The sequence below is a fragment of the Neopsephotus bourkii genome, unplaced genomic scaffold (assembly GCF_033783945.1).
Source record: "Neopsephotus bourkii isolate Nb327-2 ecotype Australia unplaced genomic scaffold, CSIRO-AGI_Nbou_v1 NB_1768, whole genome shotgun sequence".
Classification (NCBI taxonomy): domain Eukaryota; kingdom Metazoa; phylum Chordata; class Aves; order Psittaciformes; family Psittacidae; genus Neopsephotus; species Neopsephotus bourkii.
This window is the reverse complement of record NW_026902242.1, coordinates 11,100,971-11,122,753: the sequence shown is the minus strand read 5'-3', so window position 1 is coordinate 11,122,753 and position 21,783 is coordinate 11,100,971. Positions and strand designations below refer to the sequence as shown.

Here is a 21,783-nt window from a genome sequence, read left to right as displayed (position 1 = left end):
GAAGCTACATGCAGCATTAGTGGAGCACAGCCATCTTTTGCTGTGCAGAAATAAGACTACTCAACTTAGGAAAGTTGAATCCTTATGTAGATAAAAGAACTTGGGCATCTCTTGTGCACAAGAAGGGCAATACTCAAGTGAGCCTCGCTATGAAATTACAGCACACCAGCTGTTCCAAGCTAACTGTATGTGGTCACTTTCATAATAGCTAATTTGGTGAGTTCCACCTGAACTGAGAGCAATTCAGCCCACTTATAATGTGAATGATCTTCTGACAGTGTCTGCTTCTTTCTAATGACTACACAGGGAGCCAGGTGAACTAGGTTATCACCTAATGTGATTCAGTTAAATGACTAAAATTACAGCTCTTTGTAGCTATGTCTGTACTTAACTTCCAACGCATAAGATGGGATTTTGGTCCTTGGTCATTCATATAAAGCATCTGTGGAGAAACACCACTGTTCCTGCTTGGAAGCCATCTGATTGCCATGGAAGTCAGAAGATGGAGGTAAACTCTGCACTCTTAAGCCTTACCATGACATGGAACTGGGAAAGTGACTAGGATGCACATGAGTTGGACTCAGTAGCAGCATCGTAATTCTGAGCTACCTTAGTTTGGAAATTGAATTAAAAAAAATCATTAAGATTTTACTAGATTTTTCTAATTTTGTAGTCAGTTTGCTTTTTCTGCCTGTATTTGTTTTGAGGTATTGTCATTGTGTATCTGCAAGTAATTGTTGCTATAGAGACCTACTATGATTATCACTTTTGATCTTTGAATTATTATGATTTGAAAACTGGAACAATAACAAATGCTGCCATATGAACAGTCATTCCTTTTCCTGAGATAAAGAAAACTTCAGCATTTAAGTACTTCCAAATTGGTTCTCTGAAAGTGAATTAAAGAGTCATAGAGCTAATATGAATAATAAAGAGAAACAACAGTGCCCAATAAAGCCCTTATCTCTAGAAAAATGTTTTTTGCACCAGAGGTTCAGTGTTCCTGTAAAGACATAGCAGTATTGAAAGATTTATAGTCTGAAATCTGTGAAATGCTGTCAGCAGCAATAGAAGAAGTTTGTAATTTTCCAAGGATAATACAGGCTGTGGATTTCTAGTGAAAAACAGAGACAGGAAACGACCCGATAAACCATCTGCAAAGTGCTCTGAATAGTCTCAAAAGTACTGAAATTCTTCTGTTATCATGTGTTCTGACTATGGGTCAAATTGAAAATTAAAGCCTTTTAAAATACGGTATCAGAAACTTTATCAGTCTGAATGTTGAAGTACCTCAGTAATAACTTCTGAACTCCTGCACTGGGGAAAAATAAGAGAAAAATATAATACCTGCCTGCAAGGGTCATTTTCTTTGGAGTAGTATAGATATAAACCTGTTCCTATAAAGTAACTAAAGCCAAGTGGTTATATTTAGACTATACAAAAAAAAAAAAAAAGGCCAAAAATGGCAATAATATCAATTACTTTTTAGACATTACATAAACTACAAAAATATCTCACAGAAAAATGGAAATACACCTTCAGTGTAGTAATGGGGCCAAAAAAAAACCCTCAAAGAGATGCTTCTTTAGTACAGAGAAGTAAATGAAGCTTACCTTACTCATTTTTATAAAGACCTAAGCACAATCAACCTCCACTAGTTTCTGCCTCGCAGCTCAAGAACCTTTAGAAGGAGCTTCATGCAGAGCAGCAGGAAAAGGTGCAGCACCTGCCATCAGAAGTTCTCCCAGTCTGCAGGTGAGGCCTGAGCAACCAGCAGTTGAGTAAGGTTTTGGAAAGTTGCAAGTTGTATAATGACAATATGATATAAATGATATATAATCTCAAGATTACATTAATTGCTTCCTTCCTCTTCTCTTTCCCATGTTTGAAGCTCAGCCTTGTGTTGCTGTGTAAAAGCTTTTGGCCAACATGAAGAAACTGAGGAACTGCTCAGTTAGTTGTTGCAAGCTAAAAGGCCGGGGAAAGGCAGGATACAAAGGCAGTTAAAGAATGCCATGTAAATATAAACTATACATTTAAAAAAAAAACAACCCACGTATTTCAAGTAGCAGGGAGAGAATCAGGTATTTAAACATTAGCATCCAGTACATTTTAGATGCCCTAGAAGATCTGGAACATATCTGGCACTGTATATGGAGCCGAGGGAAGATTCTCTGGGTCACCTAAAATGACCTTTGGCACTTTGCATTCTTAAATCCTCACTCTAACACAGAACTGGGAGGTGACTAGGAAGTATATGACTAGGACTGCAGGGCTAAACATAGTAGAAATACTTTAGTTTGGAAGTTTAATGTAAAAAACAATTGAGACAAAAAGAGATCTGACATACTGCAAACTTTCAGATGCAATGAAATATTTGAAGTACAGTAAAGTGAGTTAAAGCTTTGGTCTGTTGGAATTTGTGCAGTTAAAACCATACCAAGTGGTGGGTGCTGATGCTGCTTATGCTAGGCCATGCTTTCATATGGAGAGAGTAAAAAGTGTAAGGAAACATCAGAGTCAAGTAAAATGTTATTAACTGAGAAAGATACAACCACATAGTACGGCAAAATAACATTGCATTTGGTTGCAAGAACAGACAACTAAAGTTGCAGGCATGATTTTAACATTTTAATTCCATACATTTTGAATAATTAACAGTGAAAATTAGCAGTTTCTTGGACTTTAGGCAATATCACATATTTTTCTAACTATTGAACTTGCAAGGTCTACTGTTCAAAAAATAGAGTTACAATTAGATAACTAAATCCAATGCTTGGTTGCCTAAAACTGTACTAAGATGCATAAATGTCCATTTTATGACCTTTGGTGTGAAAGTGCACAGGCAAACACAACTTCTGAGTATTGTTTGTAGACGTTTTAGAATGTCAGAAGTCTAGAGTAGCTTACCATTCTGTTCCTTTTATTTGTAAATCTAATTATTTTTACAGAAACACTGCTATGAACAAAATCAGCATTAGAGAAACTGAAAGACAACACTAAAAGGCATTAAGAAATTTCTGAGGAAAGAGCCTTTCATTCATTTAAAGTGTACTTGTAAGCAGGGCATGTCATATACAGCTCACTTCCCCTTATGTGTTTTTCACTTTATAACAGCACCCTCAGTTTGAAAACTATTCTCCTGTGACACATTCCAGTATTTTCTTAAAAACAGCAAAGCCAACAAATGAGTATTTAAGTACATTTCAAAACAAGATAATATACCTAGAATTGCATAAATTTTACATCAGTTGTGTTATCATCTACTATGTGGCATACAACAGAGATCATTCACTTAACTGGATTTGAAGGATTCCCTCTGTAAAGATGACTGTAACTTCTTTCCCCAACTCTTACAATGTATTTTGGTTTATATGTTTTACAAAATGCCATCAAATATACCAAGAAAGGGCTTGACATCATTGATTTCATCATCAAGAAGGTATCTAATGAAGATGAAGCAAACAAAAACATATAGTACATCAAAACCTATGTAATCAGGAACACTATACAAAGAATAGTCAAGAAATATCAGGACAAGCAAAATAATTTTAAAGTATTTCCTTTCTAAAAAAAAGTTAATTGCCTCTATTACTATGAAAATTCATCTTTATAAAATTAAGGTTATACATTAACACATTGCCTAAAAGTCTGTGTTCCATGAGGAACTAAGCATTGGAACACTGAGGCAACAGAAGAACACAACTTTTTATTACCTGGGATCTGCTTCCTTTTCACGTTCTGTGAAAATAAAGAAATCTTCTTTCCTAGTGAATTTAGAAGAGTCTGGGATCTTTTTTGAGATGGAAGAACATTGTGCGGTTTTCAGCTCTTGTGAAAGATTTGAACAGTTTTTCTCTTGAAAACTGAACTGCAGGGTAAATGGTGAAAAGTGCATCTGGTTAAAATAACAATCCAGAAGAGAAACTAGTAGACTGCTGTAGTATGCAGTACAGATATTTATACTATACTGAACACAGCATGCATGCATATCTGGACAACACAAAGGTTCAGAAATTCATTATGTCCAAGCTGACTTAGAAGTCAGCTGTGGTAAATATATTTACACCTAGGAAATTATAGGAAATTCTCTTATAAAAAGTATTTTTACTCACCATATTTATATTTCCATGCTGTGCAGATAAATTCACTTTTGATGGGCTATTAACCACAGAAACAGTGGAGTTCTGAACACTGGTCTCATCTTGTAACGTGCATGAACTGAAAATACCAATTGAATAATAAAAGTATTATTTACTTTTCAGTTCAGAATTTTCTATTTATTTCCCTTCACACTTAAACAGGGAAAAAAAGAAAAATCAAATCATTCAACAATTCCTGCCTTTTAAAAGCTGAAATTCCACTCAGTTTTATGAGTGAGGATCCTTCTCTACATTTAATTATAAAGCTACATGTGAAATACAAACAATATTTTTAACTAAATAAAATGGTAATAAATAATAATGCTTACTGGTTTGAAATGTCATTTGTGGCTTTGCTTCTTGTATACTGTCCAATTGGTTCACACTCATCTGGAATTTAAAGGCAGATATTTCCATGTTCCATGTAAGAATGAAAGTTTAAAACCAGAGTCACAAACCAGCTGAAACCCCCTGTAAATATCTTAAATAATATGATAAATAATAGGTTGAAAATTATACAAATGCCTTAACACTTGAAATATTTCTTCTGTAGGTTTTAAGCTAATGAAAAAATAGCAGAGATAAGCAGTCAAATAAAATAACAACTATGCAGTTGCAGGCCATCCAAAAGATATTTCATTATTATTTTCTCAACTCTCCCTTATGTATTACATTTATCTCAATATAGATGATATTGAAGGGAGAGTAACAAACCTGGTGGTAAAGTCAACTAACCAAAAAAATTCAGGTAGTTGTCTTCACTGTGTACTGTAATAAATTATTCTGAAATAATAGCCTGTAAAATAATTTCTACATAGGAAACAAAGAATTTTGTAAACCATACCTATATCTCTACTGTCAAAATTGCTAGCATATACTAATTTCTCATCATCAATATCATCCCAAACATCAGCCTGCAGTTCAAAGTCCACATCGAAAGCATCTGAAAAACAAGATGTGCTTTTATCTGCATCCATCAAGTTACACATTAAAGATTGAATTTTTTTTTTTTTTAATTCCATTGTCTCAGCTTTTCTCACACTCAAACACTGAACGTTCCCAAGGAAAAGCTGTAATATATTTGTAATGGACAAGTACAACAAAACCTGTCTGGTTTACGACCACTTGCTCAACCTATTGATAGGAGGATTGTAATATATGCAACTTTTCTCAGCATTGTTTTGAGAAAAGTCACCCTCAGTGTAGATTCTAGGAAAACCACTGCTATATCATTCTGTGCCTTTGTCAGAAGCATTGCTTGATTCCAAACTTAGTACTTTTAATTCAGTCCATCCTTCTGTCCAGTTTTCAACACACTGAATGCTCTCTTCCTCCACACAGATCTAATGCCCAAGAACAACCATGACAAACACTTTTTCAAGCATTGTTGTTAAAATTTGTAATTAAGATGTGAGTTAATATTTTAAAATACTTTTTCTGTTGCAAACATGACTTTTCTATCTCCTTTAACTCTTTCCCTTATGTTGTGTTATTTCTTTTCATCACCAGTGCCATTCTCTCTGCTATTTTTTTCATCTTTCTTTTGCCAAACTACCCTCCAGCATCAGACAGTGGTGGAAACTTCATTCTGTTGCCATGGCCCTAATTTGCCTAAAAAATCCTGATCCAGGTCTCCCTTTCAACAGAGGGGTAGCAGGACAGGCTCAAATCAGAAATCCTGTTCCAGAGACATTGGCAACAACATGAAGGGACTGCCATTGTCATTTGGGATGTGCACAGTCAGCATAGTGCATTACTGCAGTTACACAGACTTTAAATTATGTATTTAGGTTACTACAATTTCACTGTATATTCTTAATTACCTTTCTCTTTTTTTTTTTTTTTTTATGAAATGGAAAGATAGTGTATTACAGATGCAGTTAACCCTATAAAAATCACATAAACTGATGCCTTTATTAGAACTATTTTTGGTGCGTTTCTGTAAAATCCAGCCAGCCCAATCATTCTGGCCAAGGCTGGCTTTTCTGCTGCTTATTCAACAGAGGTGGTTTTTAGTCAGCAGTATCTTCTACATTCCCTTGATCCTGTATGATTTGCCTCAAGATGTTCTTTAGCACAGACTATAGCTATACTGGAATATCCATTGGTCATCCCATGACTTTATTCTTTTAACACAATCATATGATACATTAACACCCTGCTCTCTCCCCCTAGCAAACCATGATACACCTATGCAACAGTCTTCCATCTTAAGATGAGAACAACTATAGCAGGTAAATTAGTATTGCAGGAAAATATGAAGCATTAAAGAAATAGGATTACAATCCCATTGTCAAAATATTAAGCAAAAATGAAATTACAGAACCATAGAATGGCATCCCTTCCACATCCCCTCCAGAGTGTTGACTGTACCACACAGCTTGGTGTTGTCATAAAACGTGCTGAGGGTGCGCTCAATCCCATTGTCCTTGTTGACAAGGATGTTAAAATTACGCAGTATAGCTGCCAACACTCAAAGCAGTACAGACTAAAAAAAAGATTCCATTCATTTCAGCATAGTGTTTCTTATATGTCTGAGTATGACTTAAACATTGGAACTGCTATTTAATAGCCAAATTAATCAAAGCTTCGTTCACACAGATCTGCTGTCACCAAATACAAAGGCAAAAGGCATGCAGTGAGAACATCACAGTTATATACTGATAATGAAGACAAATCATTTAACAGCATGTGTAAGAAGATTTGTGGCCTTTCCAGTGGAGAAGAAATAGAAATTTTTTTCCAGATAAGGATGTTTCACTAATTATAAACTCAGTTACTGAATGGTCACATTTTATCAACTACCAAACAAAAGCACTTCTTCCAGCAGAAAGGGAAAAGAAGAAAATATATACATATAGTGGTAAAATACTTCTTGTATTACAAGTGGCTTCAGTGGAAATATATTACAGTCATACCTTTCAGGAAATATTATAGATTTAGAACTTCATATCTTTGATCTAGTCATTACTGTTTTATTTAAAGGTACATTTAGACACTTAGATACACATTAGAAATTCTTAGCAATACCAGAAAGAAACCCAATTAAGACCACTATATCTCCCCTATACATTCAGTGTTCTATAATGTTATAGTGGTTGTCGTAGTGATTTCAGCAAGTTTGAATTTACAAATGCATTCAAATCAAAACAGTAAAAAATCGTAATTTCAAACATTAGCAATAACTTACTACTTTTCCCATAGTTCCAGGATTGCAGTTGTTTCTGAAATCCCCCTAAGCTATTAATATTATCTGCCTGGTCCACTGAAGGTAATGAAGATGACTGTCCATTGCTAGACCTATTAAAATAAAAGGAAGAAATAACTGACATGCCAGTAAAACAGTAGCAGAAAATTGCAAAATAGTTTTAGTCAGAGAACAGGTTTTAGTTGTTACAACTTAATATTACCTAAAATAAGGCAGTTTTCTTTTGTTACTTATGTTAATCAGTACCTCAGCAATGCCGGCAATGAAGATTTAGGTGTAAAAACAAATTGCTTGAGATCCACAGTTTGATTTAACATCTGCATCTAAAGAAAGCAGATTATTGTAACTGGTAAGATGTAAAGATATTGAAAACCATTGGTTTCTAACAACTTTAATGACATCATTAATACTGTATGAAGTTAACATAATTTTTAAAGATCATATGTAAAATCTGATGTTTGCTTATCTAACATAATCAGTTAAAAAGGTTTGAATTACTTGTGTCTACTGGAGGTATCCAAGTACCATGGCAAAGTCAGACTGATTATCACTAACTCAACTGTATTAGCTACAGGCTATATCATTCTCTATTGCAAACAAACAAGCAAACAAAACTGAGGAGGAAATAAAACACTCCAATACCTCAAATGCCATTCTTGTTGCAGAAAGAACTAGTTTAATACTTTCAAAGGGAAAAAGTGTAACCCATAAAAACCTTCAGAGGTTAAAAACTAACATGGTTGTTTTTTTTATAATAGGTGTATTTACCTGTCAATGCAAAAAGATCTCATTGTAGCATTACTCTGATAAATACAACTATTTATTTTCATTCAGGTCATATTTGGCCCAAACCAAGTCAGAGTACAGTACCTTCCAGTGATGCCTCTGCACCTCACCCACCACAATATATCAAATGCAATACAAGTAAAACCAAAGAGTACATGTACAGAAGTGGGTCATTTAAAGTATTCCAAACAGCAACAGAACCTCTCAAAGATTCCTAGACATTTGGTACCTTTGTACTTTGCTTTTTGTATTCCACACAGAAAAGACAAACGTGAGTGTTCATATTTAGTTATAAAATTCTCTCTGCAAACAATACATACAAATACATAACAGATTAAAAGAAATCTATTCAATGGCTGACTGTATTCAAATGAACCTTTAAACGTTTTACTGGGGGTACACATGAAATTGAGTTCCTGCTCCTTAAATCAGCTAGGTACAAAGAAAACTTTGCATCTCCATTCATCTCAGACTTTGGAGGTACTCCAATTTTACCTAAGAAGAAAAGGGATTAAAATAATGTTCAGATTAATTTAGAAGTGATAAATCCTAATTCTTCCCAGATAAATGGGAGCTTTGCCACTAAGCTTAGTATGTTCTAATAAAAGATCTTAAAAGATGTAACACGCCAATATTTATATAAAAGTGTAACAGGCTTTACGTTGCTCTTTAATAAGATGCTGCATGTTCTGAAAGGTATTATTAATTATGTAGTTCCTATAAAAGTGTAAAAGACAAAAGTTGTTATTCGTGCTTGTATGACTGCATGATAACAGCAGCTGAGGCCTGACTCAACACATTGCTTCTGTTAATATAGCTGTTGCTGTAAATTAAGCTATTCTAAATTATATTTGTCAAAAATTAACAGAAATAGTAGATTTAAGGAAACTCACAGCAGTCATGTCCACACACATCTTTGTTTTTACAGCGGTGGTTGCATTCTCTGTTTCCGTATTTCTTGTAAGTAATCCCTTGTTTAGATTTGTCTCCTACATACATACAGAAATGCTCATTTTTTATTTCATATGTATTTTTGAGAGAGTGCTTCAGGCAGTAAAAGACAGGCTAGAAGTAATCTGGGTCACTAGAATTTTGTTGCCTTCAACAAAACTTTGGGCTGCTCAAATAATATTAATATTAATCAGTGGTACTGACAAAGGCAGTACATATTCCCACATTCAGTGATAATATTAAATACCAAATACTTAATTCTTCTTATTTTCATGAAAGACTTGCACTGCAGCACTTGACAAGTGGAAGCAGTGCCACTGTATTTCTGTTATACTTCTGAAAGAAACAGTGTGGGTAAAGATGTAGCTCTCGACTGAAAGCAAACCTCAATTTTTTGTTGATTTTGGTATTAGCCAGATGTTATGATCTGACTGTTTACCTGTATCTACTTTTGCTGCTGACAGACTCTGAGGTGAGCCGTAACATGTATCAAGTGAAGACTTGGCCTGAAGGTTTTGATTTGTAACCACCTTACTTCCCACTGGTTTTGGTGTTAAGTAAAAGGCTGTATATGCTTGCTGTATATCAAGGCCAACTTTAGAAAAAAAAGAAAAAGACAAAAATATTTAAAATCGCTCTAAGCTATTTCTAAACTACTGATTACTTTCAGTTTTGTAAAGAGTATAAATGCTATTAAAGGATCATGGAGATTTATTAAGGTAATGTACCATTAAAAGCACACTATTATATGAATGGATTCTTTCGATCTAGACTAAAAAAACCCGAACATTTTCAGAATTAAAAACATGGTTACTAGACAAGTAACAAAATTAGTCCCTTTAACAGATTTTTTTTTCTCTGTATTGTTTTAAAACTACATTTATCTATGGCTTTACACTGCCAGTATAATGGTGATTGACACTGAGGGGACCTGTGTTTAAATCTACACACGTTAAAGGACAAAATTTTCCACTGTAGAACTGTCTTACTATTAAAGTGAAGATGAACCCATATTTAATACTTTTTCTATCACATTGCAAAACCTAACCGTTCACAAAGACAGCTCCTCCCAGCATAAATAACTTATCAAAATGATAGGTTATCCCAACTGAAAGTTAATTCAACTTAAAGGCAAAGGGCAAAAGAGAATCCTAATCTGTATCAGAGTAAAATATTATCTCCCAGTAACAGTTTTGATGTTTCCCAGTTCATTAATGCACTAATAAATGAAACAGATATGTAACTAGGACTGTTAGGTAATACTCATGTAATATAATTTTGTTTCCAGATCAGTTCATTTTATTGTAATTTTTGGCTTGTTATAAAGTGTTTTAATCATTTATTCAAAATGTTATGCAGTTGTTTTCAAATTAAAAGCATATCAACCAACCTACCATAATCAGAACTAATTAAATTTATACTAATTTCCTCTGATTTAAGAGCTCTTTTCACTTCAATTTTCTTTGTCCAATTGCCAGTTTTCAGCAGCACAGAATCCCTGTAATGTATCAGTGAAGTTTTGTTAGGCATGGACAGTGAAAACATGATTGTATACTATGCTATCTGTAACTAAATGAAAGAGCCTTTCTTTGGTCTTAGTTCTTGGATTTTGCTTGCTAAGTGGCCTAAAAATAACCTTCCAATAATATACAATCTATGGTCATAAGAAAGCCAGAATCCTGCAGGTAAGTTTCAGTTCTGCCAAAAGTGCCATACTTCAGCCAGAACTCATGTGAAGGTCACACAGTTGGAAAAGGTTTTGTTTCTCCTTTCCCATTTCCTCCAAGCAAACCTTAAGCCAGCTGGAGAATTTAATTCCATCTCTGAATGAAACAACTTTGACAATATGATATAATTAAAGAAATATAGCTATGAAGAGGAAGTAACAAATTGAGAAGTTGTTTTTTAAATAGGCTTGTATTTATGGTTTATATTGATATGGAAATTATTATGACTTCCATAATATGACATCAGTCTTGTACAGATACACATACTCTGTGACAAACACACTGGCATGTTTTGATGGTTTTTGAATCTTGTGCAGCATTTTAAATGACAACACTGACTAAAAAATTCTGTAGGATAAAGAGTGATTTTGTACCATTTATCATCAATACAAAGTATTGGAAAACTCACGAATCACAGTAAGGATTAAAAGTCAACAACCTTAAAAGATGTAAGGTAAACCCCCCTGATAATACATACATAATTTTCTGATTAAAAATGACTTGGTTGTCAGCATCTCCTATAACCAATGTAACATAGTGGAAGTCTGTTGCTGTTCTCTTTATTTGTAGCTGCTCATAGTTCGTTAATCTGATGGTTACTAAGATTTCAGCCAATGTATCACTGTATTTTGGAAGCTAGGAAAAAGTGATATAGAAGAAGACATAACTACTAAAACATGCAAAGTATATGCTCTACCATAGATTTTTAACTGTTGATACAAACAGTCTCGACTCAAGCAATTTCAATTTATGCTACAATGTTCATTTGTTGTTCTGAGACATTGTTATACAGTACTAACTTGCCCATAGCTGAATATTCTAAATTTGATTAAGTATTGAGAGTAAAAGACAGTCTACGTTAAGCCCTTAAAAAAATTCTCCTCTGTTCAATGCAAACAGAAAGATACAAGAAGAAAACCTAGGTGTGTTTTGACATCACAACATTCCTCTAAAAGATACCTTTAACTGCTAAATCTTCCTTCTGAGAATAACTTTAAAGATACTCATCTGGTATTATGTCAAATGACAAACTAAAATAGAACTGATTGTTACAACAATAGGATTTCACACATTATTGAGTTTTTAACTTCAAGGGTATCTTCATGAGACGCTTTAAGGCTATGTTTCAAATCTCGCATTTCAGAAAGGTAGCATGGCTGTGTGATCTGTTTAAAGACAAAATGAGCATCAAAACCGCAAAGCTCTTGGCTGCACATAGAACTACACCCTTCCTTTGAAAGGGTATCATTGAATTTAGTGTAAGCATTTAGTGTTTCTCTGTGTTCCTACATGTGACATTGAAAATAAACATCAGTTAATGCTTCTTCAGTAACTTTTATATGGATGCTTTTTCTGTCTCTAGGATTTATCATTAAGACAGAAGAGAACTCTTAGGCTTACATATAATGCTAGAATGTGGAACATACTGGTTCGCATCTGGAACATAAAATGCTATTAATGAGAGAGGGAGGTCAATGTATTACACGGAATGTCTATTCCAAGGCTCTCCTTCAATATTTAAGAATTTGATTATACACACTAAGGTGGACAGAGGCCTTAATATTGTGTTATCTTCTATCAGCAGAGGCTCAAAACTTCTTTAAGTCAATATTTGCTCTTTCATTTAATAATATCATGCTCTTTCATTTAATAATATAAGCATAAAAATAAACTAAGTAGAAAAGCATTTACCTGTTCAATGTCAAGTTCATATTTTGGAAGGTGCAAAACAGATTCTTTTATCTGGTTTCCAAAAGGAGGATGTCTGTTTAAAATCTGCAAAGATTTAATTTCATTTCTGATACATTCAGCTGAACAGAGATGTCAGGAGAAATGTAAATGCAAGGAATAAAAGTCACCAGAGTAGTTATACTATCAACAAAAGCCCTTATCATTCCTGGCTCTTTCCTGTCAGCAGTTCCCAGAGTAGCAACAGAACCAAAAGAAAATTTCAGTATTTTTCTTGTTGCTACCACTGCTCTTCAGGTAACAGGCAATGAATTAGCCAATAACCTCAAAACCTGACTACTCAGGTTTTATATGAGGTGACTCTTTTATGTTGCCCTAGTTTTTATCAAAACAAAATAAATGACAGGAAGACTGCAGAAGGAGGCAGAAAAGAGAACTCAGATTCCTAAAGCCAAAACAGAAAAACCCAAGTAAGATTGATTTCCTTTAGAAATCTGTTTTATCTTCAAGAACACTGGAAAAAGAGTTTCCTCGGAAAAGAAGCCAAAAGCTAAAGAAGTTGTCCTGGGGTCACTTTATAAGCGATTGAGAAGAACTTTGTTTTATGACTATCTTTAACTAAAACTATCAGTAATGGAAATTCAGGATTCTCAATTAACATACATGAAGACAAATTTTAAATATATATATTCCCTTTCTAACACTTGTAAAAGGGAAATGCATATTGTCTTTTGTTTCAAATCATATAATGATGAAATTCTACAGATTTAAGCAATTGTTTTCCAAACCTAGCCAAATCAGTGAAATCATTTAATTTGCTACAATAAAACATCATAGGTATTTTCAAGGAAAAACAGCAGTAGCCACGTAAGTTTCTAATTCACGAGTATAAGCAAATTCAAGGCCAGGGTGGATGTGATTCTCGCAACCTTATCTAGTTTAAGATGTCCGTGCTCACTGCAGGGGAGTTGGACTAGATGAGCTTTGAAGTCCCTTCCAACCCAAACTATTCTATGAGTCTATTATTCTAAACCACTCAATTTTGCTAAGAATCATATAGTAGATATATATTAACCATACCACTTTTACTGGTAACAGTATTAATACTCATTATTTTCCTTATACTTATTTTCATACAAAATAATCAATTACCAATTCAAGTTCCCTTGCATTTGTTTCTTCTATTTTTTTAAATGATGTCAGCCCAGCATTCACCATAGCGTTTGCAAGTGATACACCTGGGAAAAATTGAAGTTTTATGCTGTTAAATGACAATCACTAACCTCAAATTGCTCCCAACAGCTTCATTATAGCAGGTAAAACCAAAGCAGAAATCACTTAATAGTATATTTGTCCCAGCTTTTTGCCCAGTAAATCACTAAACTTTTTTCCAGTTGATTGCTTTCAGTATCATTTCTCTTATCCATTAGTAAAAATAAATGCAATATAAATCAAACATGAAAACATTGACTATTTCAAAACTGACAACTTTAAGATACACTTTCTAGAGTAAACTGGATTTTAGATCACTTTCTGCAAGATCCAGAAACATGTTCTACATAGATAAGATGGAAAAAAAACACATCACACAACATTGTCACAGAATATTTTTCCCTACGTACGGAATTATTTACCTGTGTTAAAAGTCATAAGGATCTCAATGTTTTTGAGCAAGCTAATAATAAAATACACTAAAAATAAGTACTTATAATCTTTTAGGAGTCTTTGCAGATATATCAAAAATTTTTCCTCTGACATATCTACCACAAAAGCAAACTGGCAGAGAATTCCATACAATCTTGTTCCTCTTTCCACGATTCCCAGTTCTTTCAAACTTCCAGTGAGATTTAAAGTCATCGCAGCATAGAAGAAGGCATTTACCTAACCTGACACTACAGCCTTCTACAATAACTAGAATAACTACAATAATTTTAGATAAAAGAATGAGTATGTGGATTCTTCACATGTAATTCTGTAGGAATAGTCAAAGAGATCTGGAAATTAATTGGGAAACCTCTCAAAAGGCTTTTAAGTTGCTTCTTGGAAGACATTACTGCAATCTTACAAGAAAAGACTCATTTCAACTCAAGAATGTAAAAATTTGAGAAACAGAAGACCTTTTGTCCTCTTATATTTGAATACGTTTTGGTTCTGACTGAGGGAAAGCATCTTCTACCACCTCCCCTCTCCTTTGCCAAAGCTCTGAAAACAGTCCAAAGAGTCTCAGCTACTGCAGCTACTTCAGTTAAAGCTGTTGCCTTGTTTCTTTATAAATGAAGTTGAATACTAGTTCATCGTAATTCCTAAAATGGCAGATGGGTTTTGCCAGTGAAGAAAATAAGAAACACAGTAAGACTTTCTTTTTGTCCTTTATTTCTGAGCAAGAAAAAAAAAATAGAAGCAGAAATCAAACTGAATAAGTAGCAAAGGTGATAAAATCCTATATGGTAAGTGATTGTTAACCTGTCTGTCAGAATAAGCAAACAGAAATCAAGCATAGCAAACAAGAGGGAGTATCATTACTGGACAAAACTAACAGCAGTAAGGATTCAGCCAAACCCTCAACCTCAGTAAGGCCAAATCTCAGTTAAAGAACAGTCATTCTTATAAAAGAAATACAGGTTACTAAGGCTTTTTTAAGATTAAAAACCCCATATTGAGGTAAGAGTTTAGAAATCAAGAATTTCTGAATGTGTTACATGTTCTCAATAAATTTCTGTGTGCTCAAGCAGTTAACTTCATAACGACATAGAATAGGCTTATCAGACATATTAATGTAGGCATCTATTCAATATTTGATTCAGGAGAAGAGAGTGAACTTTCAATGGTTCACAAGAAGCCTGTGAGCAGAAAAAATGGAACTTTGAAAGTCAGCAGTTCTTTGTAACATATGCTGGAGAGCAATGATACCAAAAAAAGAAAACAGGACAGATGTGTATGTATAGCACTTCTATTATTAAGAAAAATAAACTGTCTTTATTCTATTCAATATAGTGTACAGGAAAGGATTTGACTACACTGTGTGTGCCATGTTTGTTCCACTGATCCTAACCCCCAGAAATGCTGAACATGAGGCAGACCCTCCAGATGACTATGTGCACATCAGCACAGATCCAGAAGTGGTGGAAATGGGTTCCTACCATGCTGTACAGTACTGCACACAAGCTAACAAGCCCTGCCCCTTCCTTTGAATCCACATGAATGAAGCTATATAGCTTCTGCACCTGGTCTGGCAAGGCTGTAATGTACTGTGCAATGCGGATCTTCCAGTTTAGCTATTCTCTAATTTGCAGGTCTCTGTACTGTGCTCTTCTGTACAGAACATATGTGTCTTCACAGATGAAATACAGAGAACACTGCAGTGAATTCTAAAAGCAAGAATTTATAAGATCAGACATAAATCAGGAAGCTATACTATTACCTCAAACAAGTATAACTACATTTTTGTAATACAGAGCACTCCAAAATTTCCAAACTCCTTCACAAATAATTATGATAAATTTCTACTTCCAGCCAGAAGTTCATCTATTAACTGAATAGAGTGATAGGAAGAAACTTGTGATCCACATGTGTAAGCACCTCCTCCACAGTAAACTATTTCTATTTCATGATTCCTATCCAGGTCAAAATAAATTAAAAGGCTTTCATGCATATGTGTTACAGGACCTATAGTGAAAACTGTTTGGAAAGAAAGGCATAATTTAGAGATACGCAATCACAGAAATGTGGACTATGCCCAAGATACTGAGATGAACATTAAGAAAGAAGAACAACTCTGAAATACTTTGAAAGCCTGGAAGATTACCGAATGCATTACTTTTTAGGACAGACTATTCTGACAACTGTGGTACTCAATTGTGGAAAGTAAGTAGTAAGGAGACTCAATTATGTATGCAGACAACTCAAAAATCAGCAGGCTAATTCTGAGTCTTGATTTTCGATTGGATTCACCCTTATAATACGTGACTACCACCTACCAATTTTTTCCAGTTGTTTAGACACATGAAGTGAATTTTCCCAAAGTCTGCATCTGAAACACTTTGCTAAAATCAAAGAGTTTAATAAAGCAGAAAAGTTGCCCTTGCATGATGCGAGAAAGTCAGTTAACCCTGTAAAAAGAAGATTGACTTGTATTAATCAACTAAAATGTAGCGTATTATTATGTGTTCCAAAAAAGATTTAAATTTCACCATACATCTAGTGACTCTTAAGCCATTTCTAAATATTCTGCCAGTATCTTGTGTCAAAGTAAAGTCTTGAATAGGAATGCATCCGAGCTGAGCCTGAATAAGACTGTTAAAAAAAAAGAAAAAAAAAAGACTGTTTTGGTATATAAGCCAGACTGTAAGGAAAGTATAACAACATAAAACTTTCTACTAAGACCAATTCAGAATAGAAACAATTAAATGCAAATGATGCAAATTTCAGCATCTAAAATGACAGTTTTTCAATGGGAAGTAACAAAACAATACCATATTTACCAGTTTATTTTCATTTCTCTCGTTTTTATCTTCCCCTCCATTGGAAACCTACGAATGAAAATAGATTTTCTGCTCTTCATTTTATTTATTACTAAAAAGAGACTTTCCTTTTCAGTGTACTTATTTTTTATACCTGATAGTTATTTTGTCCTTGTCTTTATTTAATGTGTTCAGTATTTTCTTTTCATTAGTTCTTAACTTGACATCCAGAAATTCTGTGCAGTTGCAGATCATTGTAATCTGTAACAATTTAACTTTTTTTATTCATTCTTTTTCTTTGTCATTTTTTCTACCACTTCTTCCAATTACCTTCTTTTTAAAAATAAAAAGCTTTTAAAAAAACATTATTGTGTCAACCCTATACCATGGAAAGAAGTTCAGTTGATTCTAATACTGACCAACTTCATCTTCCTATAAAGGCTATTAAATGGGAAGACTTCTTTGGTTTTATATTACTATCCCAATTGAAGTTATCCAGAATCAAACACACAGCTAACACGTCATGACATATAAAGGAACTGTAAGTAATTTTTGCCCTCTTATGTATTTCAGTTTACTTTCTTCATACTTTCATAACAGAACAGTCTCCTGAGGAAAAAAGGAATTCCATTTTTTCATGACCAATCTGTTCTGCCATAGTATTTGCATGAAAACAACACGTCTTTTGTGACTTAACAGTGGCAATAACAACCTCTTTTTTGAGATAGGAAAATTATTTAAACCAGAAAGACAGCAACATTCCTTTAAAAGCAAAATGTGCTCTCCATGCAGCTTGTTTTGGCACTAAAAGGTAACTACTAAGCCACAATACAATACAGTGACACATAAAGAGAACAGCTTCAGCAACTTTTATCTTCACAAGCAAGGTAAGTGAGGGTAGAAAGAATTTGAAAGCAAAAGATCTCAAAGAGTAGAAAGCCTCAAAAATACTCCAAAAGGAGTTTACATAGACAAAGCATGAGCTGTTTAATTAAAACTTCTGCTTATCTTTGAATCTGCTTAAAATCAATTGATCATATGTAAATTTTCTTAGAAAAGTTAAATTACCAATTCATTTAAAGTCTCTGTTCCCTTAATTGTGAAAAACTGTTTCACTGTATCAAATGCAATATAGTACCATGCCATTAATCTTCCAGTCTCTGTAAAAGAAGAACATACCTTAAAAAATAAACATGCCAAATATTTTTCATGTATTTTTAAAATCACAAAATCAAAGTGATTTTCTTATTAGAGGAGTCTATGACATTTACCACCACTGACTCAGTATATTATTGCCCCCAGCTGCCTGATAGACATTACTGACCCCATCACAGAGTGGCAGAAAGAAACATGTGCCAGGTACAGTTTTCTCCGATGAAGATGAATTCACACTAATACACCAGAATGTGAACTGTGGTTGCTGAGAAGCCAACCACCTCTAGCAGAGGACTGTATTGATAAACTCATCCTTCATTGCACTGTGTCACATTCAACTATTCTGTGATAATTTTCTGTAATTTTCTCCCAGTCTGCAGCAAATTTACCAGCAACAAGAGATCTGTTCCTGGATAAACATTAAGAGAATGAACTTCCATGATCTGCTGAGGAAACTTGTTTGTATATTCTAGTCAAACAATCTCTCAGATTCTACTCTCTCCTACATTTCTGTACTTTTATTATAAATGGGTCCTATTAAGTTGTGACCTGTTGTAGTTCACTGCTGAAAATCAGTTTATTTTAAAAAGGTGTTACCTGTTGGTTTGAATTTATTTTCTTCATCCATCCTGATCAAATCAAATGATGATAAATCATTTAAGTTCTTCAAACATAGTTCTATCAACAAATTGAAAATATATGTGGGTTTAGTGTATGCAAAACAACTACGTACAAACCAAAACATTATCAAATTGCATTGAATGCATACCCAACTAATTCTATAGAACTCAGGTAAAGGTTTTGGAATATGAAACTGCTTCTGCTACAGTTGGTGGTTAACTTCTGCCTGGAGAAAGCTCACTGAAAGATACTGATACAGGACAGCACAACTCTTTTTCAGGCAAAAATTATATTCAAACAATGTTCAAAATTTAAAAGGATGTTGGGAAAGTGCTCAAAGTGATAGCAACCAGAAATCATTCACACTGCAGTGAAATGTATGAGAACATAACTACACACATTAATACAAAATACTTCCTGTGTGCAGGGAAAAGGAGCTACAACAAGAACTGTAAAAAGAGGTTTTTAAGATCAGAGTACTTCAAAGAAATACAATCCGCACCTACAAAGCATTTGTAAGTGAAGCCTTCTACTCTGGCACTATACTTAGAGGTGATTTCAAACCTTAACAACTTATTTAAGAAGTAACATGCTTCATTAAGTGCCAAAAATAGAAGTGTTCTGATCAAAAAGACAGGAAAAGGTAGAAAACAACTGAATGAACATAGGAACTAGGTAACTTTTCTTACTGAGAACTAAGAAGTGGTAAATGCTCCACCCGTGACAGTGTTCAAGGCCAGGTGACAGAACCTTGGGCAAGGCATCTCTGCCCATGTCAGGGGGTTGGAGCTAGATGATCTTAAGGTCCTTTCCAACCAAACCCATTCAGTGATCCTATAATTCTAATTTTAAACTGGTTCTGAATAAGGTGAAGATGTTTGCATTTTATATCCTTTGTTATCAAGGCTAAATTTATGATGAAGGGAAGATGCAAAAAAGCTCTTTCAGAAACTGGCTAGTAACAGAAATTAGTGAAAGCAAATGACAACCATCAAAGGAAAAGCAACCAAAATCTAAGTGCTCTGTCCCACACACATTTCTGAGTATATACATGGAGATGAGATAGGTAAAGGCATTTTTTTCTCTACACAAGAGAAACCTTTCCACCAGTCAAAATGTACTGATAATGTTTTGAAAGTATTATAATAAAATCAATAACACAACATAGTGAATTACATTTGTTCTGTGAACGAATCTATTAAAATTAATGTAAATATAATATACATGGGTGATCCTGCCCTAAAATGTAGCGTTTCACCCAAAAAAACCTTTAAAGTCACTTACCTTGTAATTTTGCTTCAATTCCAATTTTATCCAATCCAGATGAAAAGCCTTCATGAAAAGACAAAATGCTTTTTAACCTAATATAATGATATACTCCTCCTCGAATCCTTACTCATCAAAACTGATTTACTGATTTGGGGGAGCCAGAATACCTCAAATTGGTAGATTTTATTTATTATACTGGGAACAAGTTGAAAGCCTTACATAGCATAAGTATCTAAGTATCAGCAAGTGACTGTTAAAGCAAATGTACAGAGGTAAAAGCTGCAGATATTCCCCTATGTAAAATATTAGAGTCCTAAAAGTTGCAGAAATGTCAGAACTTCACATGTAGAGTTTTCCTATTTTAGAATACAGGAAGCCACCTAAATCATAACATCGCTTTAAGCACTAGATGTACCGTGTACCAGTCCCATCTATAAATCCTTACAAAAAGTTGTCTCCAGCAAGTGCCCAATGACCTGAATGCAACAAAACCAGGACACTTCATAATCAGGTGTAGAGCAAGTGACCAGGAGCAAAGACATGGTCAGGGCTGGGGACTAAGGGGCTGTTCTGGGCAAGACAAACTGAGGACATCAGTTAATCTTTAATTTCAGAAAAACTATTTAAAATTAGACATTTGGTTTTTTTTTTTTTTTTTTTCAGCAGCGCATTATCTAATCAGCGCTGAAAAGTACATTGTAGCTCAATATTGCATTAATACATGGTAAAGTGTATTAAGTTCAAAAGAAACAGATCATTGAGAAGCTGTAAATGCCTTCTTCATAGTTTTTTAGTGTTATACCATACTGAAACTCCTATTACTTCTATTAAAGCAGCTGAAACTGTTCTTAAAAAGTCACAAGCCATATTACACATTTGGTTTTGAAGCCCTTATGAAATAATAGTGCATAAAGAACTGAAAGAAACAACATGGATCTAGCACATACTAGTGTCATAACTTAGACAAATAAAAAAAACAGCCAACAAACCATAATGAGTTGGATTTTTTAAGGCTCTGATGTACAAGAATGTTGATCGTATCCACTGCAAAGCTACAGTGACATCCGTGACAGTACGCAGCACGATTTCTGCATTCAAGTGCTCAACAAGATGCCTGTGCAAGCTAGTGAAACAAAAAAGTAAAAGGTAAGTACTTTTATCAATTAGTAGTACAGAAAGTGCCCAAAAGAAAACAAAACCCTCCCCAACTCACAACAATTTTCTGGGTTTGTTTTATTTTTTGTTTTCCTGTCAACTGCTCACTTTAAGCAGCGAAATCAACAGAACACTGTAAAGAATACGTAAATAATCAACAATGTAATCTGGTTATTATGGCTTAATGTCCAGCAAGCAAAAATAAAAACCCTGTCAACTGTAAAGTTCCTCATTCTTTAGAAAATAAAGCTTTAAAAGTTCAAATACATTTAAAAGTCACAGAACAGTGTTGGTATTTTGAATATATTTGAAAATTCAAACCTTAGCAAAATTTCATGTTTAACCCTCCAAAGTCTTAACTTTCCTACATGTTTCTCTTGATACTCTGTTCATGTCAAGTGAATTCTGTAGCCTGGTATTATCCAGACTATAATCTAAAAATTCAGAGACACGATCTTGGTTCAGTTCTTGCTTTTTGTCTTTGCAACATGTACTATTTCAGTTTCTTCAGTTTTCCAGCAGAAATCTACAACATTTTTGTTTAGTTTAAGATGTTTAAAAGATGATTTTAGGTAATAAAACAGAGGCTGTTAATTTCTGTAGAGCTTGGTTTGATTACA

The 21,783-nt window shown here is 34.1% G+C and overlaps 1 protein-coding gene across 5 annotated transcripts in view; it reads right to left on the bottom strand.

Annotated features, from left to right (window-relative positions):
- Positions 1-3,278: 3,278 nt before the first annotated feature.
- The window catches only part of HFM1 (helicase for meiosis 1), a 35,846-nt gene continuing 17,341 nt past the window's right edge, over positions 3,279-21,783 (bottom strand). For 4 of the 5 annotated variants that reach the window (XM_061379381.1, XM_061379383.1, XM_061379385.1 and 1 more), the window contains 22 exons: positions 20,998-21,131; positions 20,024-20,071; positions 18,716-18,796; positions 18,032-18,123; positions 17,118-17,224; positions 16,985-17,032; positions 16,699-16,796; positions 16,481-16,612; positions 13,656-13,741; positions 12,507-12,590; positions 11,293-11,450; positions 10,482-10,585; positions 9,527-9,682; positions 9,030-9,125; positions 8,513-8,631; positions 7,597-7,673; positions 7,333-7,442; positions 4,987-5,085; positions 4,472-4,532; positions 4,116-4,221; positions 3,717-3,871; positions 3,279-3,446 (listed from right to left, as the gene is read on the bottom strand). In XM_061379381.1, coding sequence (XP_061235365.1) covers positions 3,380-3,446; positions 3,717-3,871; positions 4,116-4,221; positions 4,472-4,532; positions 4,987-5,085; positions 7,333-7,442; positions 7,597-7,673; positions 8,513-8,631; positions 9,030-9,125; positions 9,527-9,682; positions 10,482-10,585; positions 11,293-11,450; positions 12,507-12,590; positions 13,656-13,741; positions 16,481-16,612; positions 16,699-16,796; positions 16,985-17,032; positions 17,118-17,224; positions 18,032-18,123; positions 18,716-18,796; positions 20,024-20,071; positions 20,998-21,131 — 2,218 coding nt within the window. In that variant the 3' untranslated portion in view covers positions 3,279-3,379. Of the gene's footprint in view, positions 3,447-3,716; positions 3,872-4,115; positions 4,222-4,471; positions 4,533-4,986; positions 5,086-5,656; positions 6,749-7,332; positions 7,443-7,596; positions 7,674-8,512; positions 8,632-9,029; positions 9,126-9,526; positions 9,683-10,481; positions 10,586-11,292; positions 11,451-12,506; positions 12,591-13,655; positions 13,742-16,480; positions 16,613-16,698; positions 16,797-16,984; positions 17,033-17,117; positions 17,225-18,031; positions 18,124-18,715; positions 18,797-20,023; positions 20,072-20,997; positions 21,132-21,783 lie in introns of those variants that run through there. The other variant, XM_061379386.1, reaches the window with a different exon arrangement.